Here is a 13,786-nt window from a genome sequence, read left to right on the forward strand (position 1 = left end):
CAGTATAATACATTGTATCACAAATAAATTGTATTAGTTTTAAAAACTCTAACTATATAGATACTTCCACGAGTCGCAGATTTTAGAGTGTATCATCGCCAACGTCCATACCACGTTGAATACACCGGTTCTCGTCCGATCACCGAAGTTAAGCAACGTCGGGCGCGGTCAGTACTTGGATGGGTGACCGCCTGGGAACACCGCGTGATGTTGGCTTTTTGTACTACAGTATATTGATTTTTTGTTTTGATTTCAAATGTTTGAGATTCGTAAAGAATTCAATCAATTAATTTTAAGACACATATTTACATCATCGTATGACATATTATGTAGTTAACTCAAAATTATTGATATTACAACTTATGGATTGGTTATTATATTTTGTATTCATAGATGTTAAAAAAGAAAAACCACAACCATTTTATATCAAAAGTTACTTTATTCATCATACATTATTAAGTTACAACACTGTTCACTTCATCCTTAATTTCTAATTTCACAACTTTTGACTTATCATCAAGAAAACCATTTGCTTCATCTGCACTATTTTTTCGTTTCTTAATTAAAACCCGTTGCTTCTTGACACCTTTGCACTTAACCTTATATACTTTTTCCAAAGCTAAAATATCTTTTCTATTTATAGTCCAGTCAATGATGGAATGAGCGGCGAGTTTTGTGAAATCATCGTCTTCACTGTAGGTGGGAATCTCATATCCTAATATTTGCATCACATTTTCTAAGATGTCATCTACATAATAGTTGATTACTAAGTCTGCTTTGTTGTCCTGGAAATAAGGAATATATCATCAGTTAATAAGTTTAACTACAAAAACCAAATATTGTTTTAATTTACTTCAGAGAAAGTTACTTATCATTTTAATCAAATTATCAATTGATTTCATTATATTCTTAGATATATTATTATGTTATGTAATTTCGATGAATACTAATTTAACTAGTTTCGAATAGAACTTATTAGGAAACTAAAAAAATACAGTACTGTATGAATTTAAAACATCCATTGTTTCTAAGATAAATAAATGCTACTCACATGTTTAGTGGGCTGCAAATTACATATGACTAGTTTTCCTCCATACTTTACTGTTTCTAGAGGTAGGTTACCACTTGGAATGATTTGAAGTGTTGTTCCCAAACATATACTCAGGTCTGCAATACTGTAAAGTTCATAAAATTATTGAAAATGTTTACACATAATATATTTAAAATTCCACATCCCAATGAAATTTAGGTGATTTGAGATTTTTTCTTTAAAAATAAACATTATTTGTAGACCTTTTTGTGTTGTATTTACATTTTTCCACATAAGACATATTTTGTCTATCATTTATCTAATAATCAAGTTAACTATCCAACCTACATCAATACATATTTAAAATATTCATAAAACTTTATTAATAACAAGGAGTTAGCAAGTTAGTTAAGCAAGTTCCTACATAATGTTTTCTCCTCAAACTAACCTAGAATGCCACTCGGCTGCTAACAAATCATTCTCAGGCAGGCTATGTTCCCAATCCAATACTCCATCATACAGTCTCCCTCGACATGGTCTTCTACCACAATGACCAGCTGCACAGGGCACGCCACTGCACTTCTTGCCTACTGTCTCCACTGGTGCGTTCCTTACGAATTGCCTGATAAGTGATAATGAGTTTAAATAATGTGCTTCACTACATAGTATAAAACAAAGTCGCTTTCTCTGTCCCTATGTCCCTATGTATGCTTAAATCTTTAAGGTGATTGCAACGATCTGTTCCCAGCCAATATCCCGCTAGATGGCGCTGAATTCTACATTTCTAGTTTATTTGAGTTTTTGCGTAATTGGAATAGTCATCAAACCTAGGAATAGTCATGGCGGTTACTGCATATTATATTTTATTGAAATATGTTATATCATTGCCTTAAAATCCACCCAATTCGGTAAAATTATGCGTTTTAACATCTGTCATTGCATACAGGGTCGTTTACACACACAGACGTATACAAAAATGATAAAGATTTAACTCTAGATGGCGTGAATGTAAAGCGCGTCACACACGGTGAAGATATTACCTATAATATTTTATCTAATCTAGTAATATTTTATATTACAGTATCTTAAGGTATCCGGTATCAGCGTTCTGACCATCATTTTTCTTTTTTCGCTGTAGAACCGCCGCGCCATCCTGTTACAAATGACCCACAAAGGAGAATGACCACGGGTGGTATCGGTAAAATTTTAGTTGTGCCACGTATTCGTTATATTGTTAATTCCTATTTGTATTTATAATGATCATATGTATCAATATTAAGTCTTAATTAAACCGGATAAATTGAAATAATAGTAAAAGTAAAAGTTTTTCTTTTGAAACATGTATGACTACGTATGGAATCGGTAAAATACTAGTTGTGTCACGTGTTCGTGATATTGTTAATTCCTATTTGTATTTATAATGATCATATTTATCACTATTAAGTTGTAATTATACCGAATAAATAGAAATAAAAGTAAAAGTTTTGTTTTGACACATACCTATATCTATCTCTCTTGCAAACGTCATATGTCATAGTTTCTATTTGAAATGTCAAATGAATGTGTTCGACGCATTGTTCGATGTTATTTTGAAATAATGTTTAAATTACGATTTACTTTTCACATTTGTCTTGTAAATTAAAATATTACCTATGTAATAAATGTAAAACTTAACGTTCATCGTTAGTTTAAACTCGATTAAGTAGTTTTTTGAAGTGTTGAATAAAACTATTGTTTTATTTTTATTGTCGCGAACTGCGGCTTATTTACATAAAAACTTTAATCATATCTAAAAGTACTAACATCAAGCTTTAAATTGAGCTATATTTCATCTTGACACAATAAGTTTGATTGCGATACCAAGTGCCATAGTCACTTGGGCAATCTCCTGTGGTTTTCATTTTTCTGTATGGGTAGACAAAACTTCAAAACGCCACCTGCTACGGTTTATATTATTATGAACGATTAGCTTTCCGCCCGCATTTTCAAAAAAAAACCCGTATAGTTCCCGTTCCCGTGGGGTTTCCGGGATAAAACCTATTCAATGTGTCCAAGTTACGTTCTATATGTGTGCTAAATTTCATTGTAATCGGTTCAGTAGTATTTGCGTGAAACACACACATACACATCCTCACAAACTTTCGCATTAGTAGGAAGTAGGATTGTTATAAAAATAAAAGTTATATTTGTTGGCGTAAACTATTTTATTGTAATTTTGGGAAATAAATAATGTCAAAATTGATTACCTACAATAAAACGCAGTTTTATTTTATTACCTACATTACACTATTGTTTTTTTTTTATCAAAACATGTATTTGAAGTAGCAAATATGATATTATGCTGATCCAAGCATTTTCACTCAAAACTAATATCACTAATGATTTGTAAAAGTAAATTATTTCAATATACATTTCATAACCAACAAGTAAGAATAATTATTCATAAGTACAACAACAAATCAAAAACACTATTTACTATGGAAAAAAAACCAGGAAGGTGAAAAACATATTTACGATTTCGATGCACTCGACTTTTAGTAAAATAATAGGTAAAAATATTATTATGGTTTTGATCACAGACATATCTGTGGTTTTGATTTTAGCTACTAGTATCAGAAAGCTGCGTGTTCAATGCACGTCGGGGTCCCACAACTGTGGAGGAAGGAAGGTAGAATACCTCCATCGAATAAGTGAAGTTTCTCGACATACTCGATTTGCCGGCCGGCCTCAATGAAGATTGTCCGAAAGTTGTATATGTGCTCTGTAACGAAAAAATTTCACTAGCGCGATTCAGAGTGAGGTGTCGTACAATATACCTAATGAAGTTTTTCATCTTTTTATTTTACTGCAAATACAAAATAAAAATTAAACAATGGTAATGTAAATTCTAAACAAACTACTAAGTACTACCAATATACAATTAGAAGAAAAATCATTTGACTTGTTTATTTCACCCAGAGGCCAGAGGCGGCTCGTGACAAAATTGTATAGGTGTTCACTTGAAAATTGAAATAAAACAACGAAAATACAATAGCGTTCGGGATGATTTATTACAAAAAAATGAGCACCACATTTTATAAATGTCTATAACACTAAAAATTACAAAGTACAGGCTATTTCAAAACGAATTCAATGACTAGGTATCAATAATTAGTAAATCACCGAATTTGCATTCGCGAGCGTAGGTATCCATAGTGTTTGTCACTGACGGTCACTGACCTCTATAACTTATAGTTATAGAGGTCAGTGGTGTTTGTTGTGTAAACATGTATGTATTTGAGTAGTAAGTAGCATATTATATTCTGAATTTCTGATCCATGCCTATTCACTCAAAACTAATAACACTAATGATTTGTAACAGTAAATTATTTCAATAGGTAGGTATTTGAACATTTCCCAACAAGACGTAAGAATAATTATTCGTAGGTATACAAGATACAATAACAAATCTAATACACTATTTATTATTTTATTATTTACTAGCGGTCCGCCCCGGCTTCGCCCGTGGTACATGTTTACGTTTTCTCTCCATAAGAAGTAATAGCTAGAGAGCTAGCGCAAAGCTACCTGTATGTATTTGACCAGACCTGGATTTTTGTGTGTTGATTCCCCTATACCTACTATACATGAGATGAGGAGTCACTAAGCCCAGAGTGGTGGACGGGGCGCGCGCTTAGGTAAGACAGGTGGAAATTTTTGGCGAACTTTGAAACCATTTGACCACGTCTGCCATTTTGATATTTGAAAATAGATTATTATTACTATCGGAAAATAACAATGGCAGACCATTATCACGCGGATAACATTCTGGCAGACACTTATGAAAGTGCTGAAAAAAATACAATTTTGAAAGTATTTGACCAGATCTGCCATTCATATATTTTATTTATTAGGGTCTTAAAAACTTATTTTCGAAACGGCAGACATTTTCATTGCGTACAGACTTCAGCAGACAACAAAACTTTACAGACTTCAGCAGTCAACAAGACTTAGCTTCTACATGGTCAGATGTATATATGTATTACGTTCCCTGACCTTACATCAATGATTTACTTTATTAATGTTTTTATGGTCATTTACATTTAATTTTGAAAACTATGGAATAAAATTTATAAATTTGATGATACAAAACTAAATATACATTTGTAAAGAATCTCAAATATAAAGTTGTGTTGCAAATAACAAATCATCATTTAAATATTTAGTTTATTTCTTTATTTAAGAAACAATTAACAATTACAAAACAACATAAAAAAACACGCATGCATTTATTGAAATGTTCATTCATCATCACTATCGTATGGCGTTGTGTGACTCGTCTTCATAATCCATTGAATCGGATTCTGTAAAAGTAAAACGTAAATTATATAATAAAAGAAATGAGTCATTATAAACTTACCTAGTAAGGCAATGCCTTTGATGTCGCACGATGCCGCCGCGCCGCCAGTGTAGGTACTTCTGCTGCTACATGAAAATATGCTAGGGTTGCAACAAATGGGAAATAAAACAATTGTGATTATTACTATTATGATGTAATCATTTATTCATATTATGTACATTCAAAACAATTGCTATTATTAAATCTGATGTAATTATTTTTTCATAAATATATAATTATTATTAATTACATAATATATTGCACTGTGAAATATTTACGTATCACTTTATTTTTGATGTTCTTAATTGTCTTTTATAAAATTTAAGTGACGCATTCGCATTGGGATCAACAATCCGATAAGAAAAGAATGGAGACAACATATACATAGCTTTGATTTCAATTCTACAGATACAAAATATACAATCTATCTAAAATGATACAACGGATGTTTCCTGCGTTTTCTCGTCAAAATACCGAAACAACGTAATTATTGTATAGTAGTTGGGCGTGAAAGTAAAAAACAAATGAAAAGTGTTTTCCATATGATTATTTATTAAATTTACGCGATTAAGAATAATTTCAACGATACAATTTAGTAACCGAGAATTCAGAGGATTAAAGAAAATACCTGCCTGATCATTTTATCAAACTCTAAAAGAATTATGGTTATTTCGCATCACTCGGTTTATTAGTTTGGTAATAATTATTAAAGGTAGTTACAACCCTAGCCATTGAGTCGAACGGTAGGCAACACAATATCGACTTTGTGCGGGTACATATGGTACATTTCTTCTTGCTGTGAAGCGTAATTATTATTATTAAGATTTTTTAGGCTATTTTGAATCAGCTGTTCTAATTTAATTCTAGAAATTTATTAAAACGTGATTTTTTTAAAAGTATATTATGAGTTTATAAATACCTCAACCAATAGTTATTGTGTCCTATCCTCATTTCTTTATATCTTGGTAGTTAACTAAAGTGTTAAATTTACATAACCTCAACAACAACATTTACACTGCCACTGCACTAAAACTAAACTAACTAGCTCTCTAGCTATAAGAACCATCCTCGTACTTCAAGGGATATAATAAAAAAAGAATTATCGAAATCGGTTCAGCCGTTCTCGAGTTATGCGCCTACCAACACATTTTGCGATTCATTTTTATATATAAGACTAGCGGTCCGCCCCGGCTTCGCCCGTGGTACATGTTTACGTTTTCTCTACATAAGAACCATCCTCGTACTTCAAGGAATATAATAAAAAAAGAATTATCGAAATCGGTTCAGCCGTTCTCGAGTTATGCGCTTACCAACACATTTTGCGATTCATTTATATATATATACTAGCGGTCCGCCCCGGCTTCGCCCGTGGTACATATTTACGTTTTCTCTACGTAAAAACCATCCTCGTACTTCAAGGAATATAATAAAAAAAGAATTATCGAAATCGGTTCAGCCGTTCTCGAGTTATGCGCTTACCAACACATTTTGCGATTCATTTTTATATATAAGACTAGCGGTCCGCCCCGGCTTCGCCCGTGGTACATAATATTTACGTTTTCTCTACATAAAAACCATCCTCGTACTTCAAGGAATATAATAAAAAAAGAATGATCGAAATCGGTTCAGCCGTTCTCGAGTTATGCGCTTACCAACACATTTTGCGATTCATTTTTATATATAAGATAAGATTATGTGAAAATAACCAGGAAGGTGAAAAACATATTTACGAAAACATAGTAACATAATACCTATGGCTGTCGCTACAATAATTATATTTCAATTTTATCTTTTTATACCTAGTAGAACTGGCCGACGAATAAAAAAAATCGTATTAGAATAAATACAATAAATTACGGAACAAAAAAAGGATTGTAACTGAATTAGGTATGTTTGTTTCTGGGCGCACCGTTTTCGACGACGCGACGCGCGACGTAAGCGTATAGGTATAGGTACCTACTTTGCTAAAACAAACTAATAAAATTGTGTGTCTGTCTGAAAATTCGGAAAAGCATATTTTGCAAGTTTGTAATTACTTTGATAGTTTACCGATTTATAATAATTGTAATTGTAATTGTATAATATATAATTTGCAATGTGGTGAAATTTCATAAAAATCACGGGCCAATTTTTTGTTTTGAATCCCACCGAAAATATAATTGCGTTATTAGAATAATTAATTACTATACCTACCCACGATCAATTATTACAATATAGTCTCAAATGCATACTAGAGAAATATTGCAATTTGATTCAATTAAAATGCATAGCATACAAAAATAAATTCACAACACAAGAAATTCCGCGCGCAAATCATAGCGCGTGTCAATGAAATCAAGAATGTTTTATATCAAGCCGACGCGGACGACGACGCGACGCCGAACAAAAGTACCTACGACGGACGACCACGCTTCGAGTTGCCAAACAACATGAGTAATAAATTGTTTACAAAAAAAACAAGTTTTCCATTTTTCTGTATGAGTAGACAGAACTTCAAAACGCCACCTGCTACGGTTTATATTATGAACGATTGTTATAAAAATAAAAGTTATATTTGTTGGTGTAAACTATTTTATTGATCAATAATTTTGGAATTTAAAATTGTCAACATTGATTACAATAAAACGCAGTTTTATTTTATTACACTATTGTTTTTTTTATCAAAACATGTATTTGAAGTACCATATAATATTATGCTGATCCAAGCATTTTCACTCAAAACTAATACCTATCACTAATGATTTGTAAAAGTAAATTATTTCAATATACATTTCATAACCAACATGTAAGAATAATTATTATTATTCCTACCTACAACAACAAACCTAAAACACTATTTACTATGGGAAAATAACCAGGAAGGTGAAAAACATATTATTATTTACGATTTCGACGCACTCGACTTTTAGTAAAATATAGTAGGTAAACATAATATTATGGTTTTGATTTTTGCTACTAGTATAAGAAAACTGCGTGTTCAAACTACTTGTTTGTCTGTCTGAAAATTCGGAAGTACTTTGGTAGTTTACCGATTTATAATAATATTGTATATATCGTTGTTTAAAAAATATTCAAACACAATAAAATATGATATACCTACTGATTTATCACTGGTTTCAGTGATGAACTGATGAGTCAATTATAGCCACTATACTTTCGTCATACGTGTGTATGATTGATGTGATTTGCAACGTGGTGATATTTCAGAAAAATCACGGGTCAAATTGTCCCACCGAAAATATAACTGCGTTATAAGAATAACTATACCTACGATAAATTATACATAATACAATATAGTCTCAAATGCATACTAGTGAAATATTTTATTTGAATCAATAAAATAAAAAAAAAATAAAAAATAATAATAATACAAAAATAAATTCACAACACAAGAAAATCCGCGCGCAAATCATAGCGCGTGACAATGAAATCAAGAACTTTCGAGCCGACGCGGACGACGAAGGAGCCTAACAAAAGTACCTACAATCATAGGCGGCTCGTGACAAAATTGTATGGCCGTGTTCACTTGAAATAAAACAACGAAAATAGGTACCTACAATAGCGTTAGCAGTACAAAAAAAATGAGCACCACATTATAAATGTCTATTTATACACTAAAAATTATAGAGTATTTCAAAACGAATTCAATTATTATTTAGCAATAATTAGAAAATCCCCGAATTTGCATTCGTGATCGTATTCATAGTGTTTGTCTACACTAATATTATAAAGAGGAAAACTTTGTTTGTTTGTTTGATTGTAATGAATAGGCTCATAAACTAGGTACTGGACATTTTACCAATGTTTGCAAGTTTGTGATTACTTTGATAGTTTACCGATTTATAATAATTGTATACTTATATCATTGTTTAAAAATATTCAAACACAATATGATATAGGTACTGATTTATCACTGGTTTCAGTGATGAACTGATGAGTCAATGTTAGCCACAATACTAATCACTTTCGTCATACATGTGTACGAACTATGATTGATGTGATTTGCAATGTGGTGAAATTTCATAAAAATCACGGGCCAATTTTTTGTTTTGAATCCCACCGAAAATACATATATTACTAATTGCGTTATTAGAATAATTAATTACTATACCCACGATCAATTATTACAATTTACAATATAGTCTCAAATGCATACTAGAGAAACATTGCAATTTGAATCAATTAAAATGCATAGCATACAAAAATAAATTCACAACACAAGAAATTCCGCGCGCAAATCATAGCGCGTGTCAATGAAATCAAGAATGTAATTTTATATCAAGCCGACGAGCGACGACACCGAACTAAAGTACCTACAGTACCATTTACCTTCAGTGTACAATACAGTTTACAGACCTACGACGGACGAACAATAATGAGTAATAAATAAAAAAAAACATAGTTTCTAAGGTCATTAGTTTTATTTTATTTTATTGTTATTTTCTTTGAACGATTGGAAATGAAATTACTCAATTTTTACACAGAACTTTGATTTATTAGAATTATGCTCATTATGCATAAGATAACGAACGCGAATGCACGACATCTAGCGCGTCAATGTCTAAACATCGCCTTTCGTTAAGACATTGACGCGCTAGATCTGTAATAAGTATATAGTCTATGCGCTAGATGTCGTGCTTTATGTCGTGTTATGCTTGGCAAAAGTCACGCACACTACTGTAGAAGTGTCAAATTTTTCCGGTATTTTACTGTTGTTTTTCTAAGTAAATATTGTAAATTATTGATTAAAAAGGTCGAACGCGCACACATTTCATTATAGAGAAGTGATAAAATGATTAGTTTTAAAGAAATAGTGTCTGTGTTAAGTGTTTAGAGGTAATCAAAAATGTATGGAGGGACGGTCGGAACATCAACCTTAAAACTACGCAACGGATTTTGATGCAGTTTTTTTTAATAGATAAAGTGATTCAAGAGGTTTTAGTATATAATTTATTAGGTTTTAGACAAAGCGGGCGAAGCCGCGGGCGGTAAGCTAGTTTAACATATTATGCAAAAGAGGGTGAGTACAGTTTATTTAGCAGTTAAAAATAATTTTTATGTATAATAGCCGATAAACACTTTTTTTTTTTTTCTTTTATATTATTAAAAAAACAAGACTGTAGCAAACACACAATACAACTCTGTATTAAAACCATGGTTATGTTGATTTTATACTAGCGGTCCACCCCGGCTTCGCCCGTGGTACATATTTACGTTTTCTTTACATAAGAACCATCCTTGGACTTCCACAAACATTAAAAAAAAAAAATTATCAAAATCGGTTCAGCCGTTCACACATTATGCTGTGACAACGCGAAACAGGTTTCATTTTTAATTTTTATATATTATATAGAATTAGTAGACAAGTGAAACTTACCTTTTACAAAGATTACATTCATCAATGAACATATTGCCATGTAGTTCAGCCAAGTATCTCCGCGGCAACCCTGACTTCAAATGCAAACCATCTATGTTCTGACTGACGATATACTGCACTTTGTTGCATTCTACTAATTTCTTCAGTATCATGTGAGTCTTGGTCGGCTTAGCATCAGTGAAAGACATGTTGATGTTTGGCTTTTTCCCTTCTTTCTCAAGTGTCCAAACACCGTTCGGTCCTCTGTAGTGTATTGATAGTAAATTATTATTTCATAGAACATTAAATTTAATCCTTGAATTGTTGCAATGGAAATATTGGTTAAATTAAGCATCAGAGATACTGATTCTTTAATATAATTTTGTATTAATTGATAGAAACTTGTGAAAGGATCTTGATTAAAATTATTCCCATATTGTATTAGCATTTGCTGCATAGCACTATTCTTTTAAAAATGTTATTTCAACTCAATATCTACAAGTTTACAACCTATCATCTATCAATGTAAAAACTAAAAACTACACAATTCTAAAAACATGCATGTAAGTTACAATCATTACCTAAAATCAGGTATTCCTGCAGATGTGCTGATACCTGCACCAGTGTGTATCACAACATGTTTACTTTCCTTGATTAAATTTGCCAGTACTTGACATTTTTCTTTCAACTTTTCGATCGAGTCAAATTTCTGAAAAACAATAAAAATTATATGGAGCATTTTATTTGTGCATTTATGAAATAAAATGTGTATCCCTCAGGGATAATATGGGAACTATTCTATAATCTTAAAAAGGTCTATAATATTATTAGCGGGTTCTTACTTCTGGTAGTCCAAGAACTCCTTTATGTTCGTATGGAGAGAGACCCTCAGCGTAATTACAGGACATTATTATTTTGTAATATGAGCATCTAGTCAAATGGAGCAGTCTTTTGTTAATTATCTTTCCGAGATGAATATATGCATAATAAAAGCAGCATTCATTTCAGGCAAATAATTGCTCTAAATAAATCCATTTTTATGCGATCCCTTCTGTTTACATTTTGGTTTTTGCGCTGTATTAAAAAGGTAAATCTCATTTAAAGTCATCTATGATTGCAATAACATTATAAATGCAATAATATATATTGAAAACAACAAGGCAAACACTGAATTTGCACCTGAAACTTGATTACAAAATGATTACAAATTACAAAAATCTACTTCACGTTCACAAATCACAACAGGTTTTTGAAGTTTTAATAAAAAGTATATACAGATAAACAGATTGACAGAATACAGATTAGTAGATTACAGAGAAAACAATGCATTAATGGTGCATTTACACAATCGCGCGAATAGGGTGGCGTCAGGCGGATGTGGAGGCATCTAAGGGAGGCGGATATGTAACGAAAACGCATATATTATTTAAGCAGTGCAAGAGTGCATCGGCAATTCGATTCGTGTTTAGTCCGGTTTTGAGAAGTAATCAGAGGGAAGATGAATATGTATTGATGTATATTATCTAATATCGCATCAACTCTAGTAAACGAATGTTTCCTTGGTTTCACCGAATACCTATATCGTAGAGTCAAGAGGCAAATAGTTAACCGTTAATACGAATGTATAATGCATGAAACGATGAAGTCTGTACATCCAATTTTGTATTATCCTCTTTATTTCTACGGAGAAATGGTTATAGGTTTTCATTCAGGTATACATTTAAATATTATTTAATAAAATATAAATCAAATAAACCACAAAATAAACCCATCGTTGTTTTTAATTATTGTTGTTTGATTGTTGTTTTTAATGTACGTTTCCTATTGGGCGATAAACATTATGCGTTCCATTCGTATAAAAAGTGAATTTCGTTTTTTTTATATAAATAAAATATACTAAAAATTAAAATATTCCTAAAATACATACTAAGTTTAGAGTAATCCCACCTTAGAATCCCACAGTAATCCATATATATTATTAGTTATTACTTTACTCTTTGGAGCATGGACTAATAGAATCTAAAGCTTTGGAGTAATCTATCGTAGTGTCAGGTACAACATGTACCGGTAAAACCTGCTAGCTTTGCCAACGGTTGCAGACTTTGCCATAGCCAACTTCTGAGGGAAAAAGTGTAGTCACATCTTAATATCAGTTTTTTGTCATGTATGCATGCCTGTATAGTAAAATTTATGAGTTAAATGGCAACACCGAATGAGATGTGGCAACCCAGCTTGTTTTTGAGATGTCATTTTCGGCGGTTACTTTTTTCGAATGTTGGCGGTATGAAACTTAGTGCTCCGGAACTTTTACAAAAACAAACGGGAAAAGCATTGCCTACGTAAGTATTTTTTTGATATTATGTTAACATAATGTTCTTTAGCTAAATAAAAGCTGATTTACTGTGCTACAAGCTACCTTTACTTCGCAATTGGTATTGGTAAATTCAACAACCCCAATCACAACGTCTGTGATGGTGACTTTGCCATGTTTTGTTGGAGGTTAGGGCTGCCACAAAATTTCTGATGAATATTTTAATTAAATTGTCATTGTAAGTACCTACCTACTGACTGGTGAAAAAAAAAAATATAAATAGGTAGCCAGGTATGAAATACACAGTGCATGTGCTTAAATGAAGGTTGTTTTACAAAAGGTATTTATTTATTTATTTATTTAATTATTTATTGCACACACAAAAGAAATAGAGACACATAAAGTACAGCTAATAGGAAATAATGTGTACAAACGGATTTTAAAACTTGATTGGATTGGTTCCTATCAAGTTTAAAATAACAACAATTTTTATATTCAATCAAGATCATATAAATAAGAATTTGTCATTGTTTAAATCTTTTAGGAATGTCGTGTAATGTGTGATATAAAAAAAAGTTAGTTAGTTTAATGAATACTATTTTTTTTTGTTTTATTATATGTAAAACAATTCAAAGTTAAGAAACTAACTAGACGTAATTGATTATGTTTTTTTTTTACTTTTACTAAATTGTTCCTACTACGAAAACATTT

At 31.6% G+C, this 13,786-nt stretch overlaps 1 protein-coding gene and 1 non-coding gene across 2 annotated transcripts; one reads left to right on the forward strand and one right to left on the reverse strand.

Moving 5' to 3' along the window:
- The first annotated feature begins 97 nt into the window (after positions 1-97).
- On the forward strand, positions 98-216 carry LOC149900078 (5S ribosomal RNA). The gene has a single exon (XR_016457851.1). It is a non-coding gene; the product is annotated as a 5S ribosomal RNA (ribosomal RNA).
- Positions 217-431: 215 nt separating this feature from the next.
- Positions 432-11,955, reverse strand: Sirt6 (sirtuin 6). The gene is made up of 6 exons (XM_090113087.1): positions 11,607-11,955; positions 11,346-11,473; positions 10,786-11,028; positions 1,479-1,652; positions 1,052-1,175; positions 432-785 (listed from the first exon to the last, which is right to left on the reverse strand). Exons 1-6 carry the CDS (start codon positions 11,670-11,672, stop codon positions 456-458), a joined length of 1,065 nt encoding a protein of 354 aa, XP_089969213.1. The 5' UTR covers positions 11,673-11,955; the 3' UTR covers positions 432-455.
- Between the last annotated feature and the right edge of the window lie 1,831 nt (positions 11,956-13,786).

The sequence above is a fragment of the Colias eurytheme genome, chromosome 19 (assembly GCF_061535395.1).
Source record: "Colias eurytheme isolate Ceu_HAF_F1 chromosome 19, ilColEury1 Martin Lab GWU primary, whole genome shotgun sequence".
NCBI lineage: Eukaryota > Metazoa > Arthropoda > Insecta > Lepidoptera > Pieridae > Colias > Colias eurytheme.

Excerpts from the sequence above, each read along its gene's own strand:
- Sirt6 (XM_090113087.1), bottom strand. The coding sequence starts at position 11,672 with ATGTCCTGTAATTACGCTGAGGGTCTCTCTCCATACGAACATAAAGGA. Across the intron at positions 11,474-11,606 it reads GAGTTCTTGGACTACCAGAA|AAATTTGACTCGATCGAAAA; the intron begins GTAAGAACCCGC and ends ATTGTTTTTCAG. Across the intron at positions 1,176-1,478 it reads GCAGCCGAGTGGCATTCTAG|TATTGCAGACCTGAGTATAT; the intron begins GTTAGTTTGAGG and ends TGAACTTTACAG.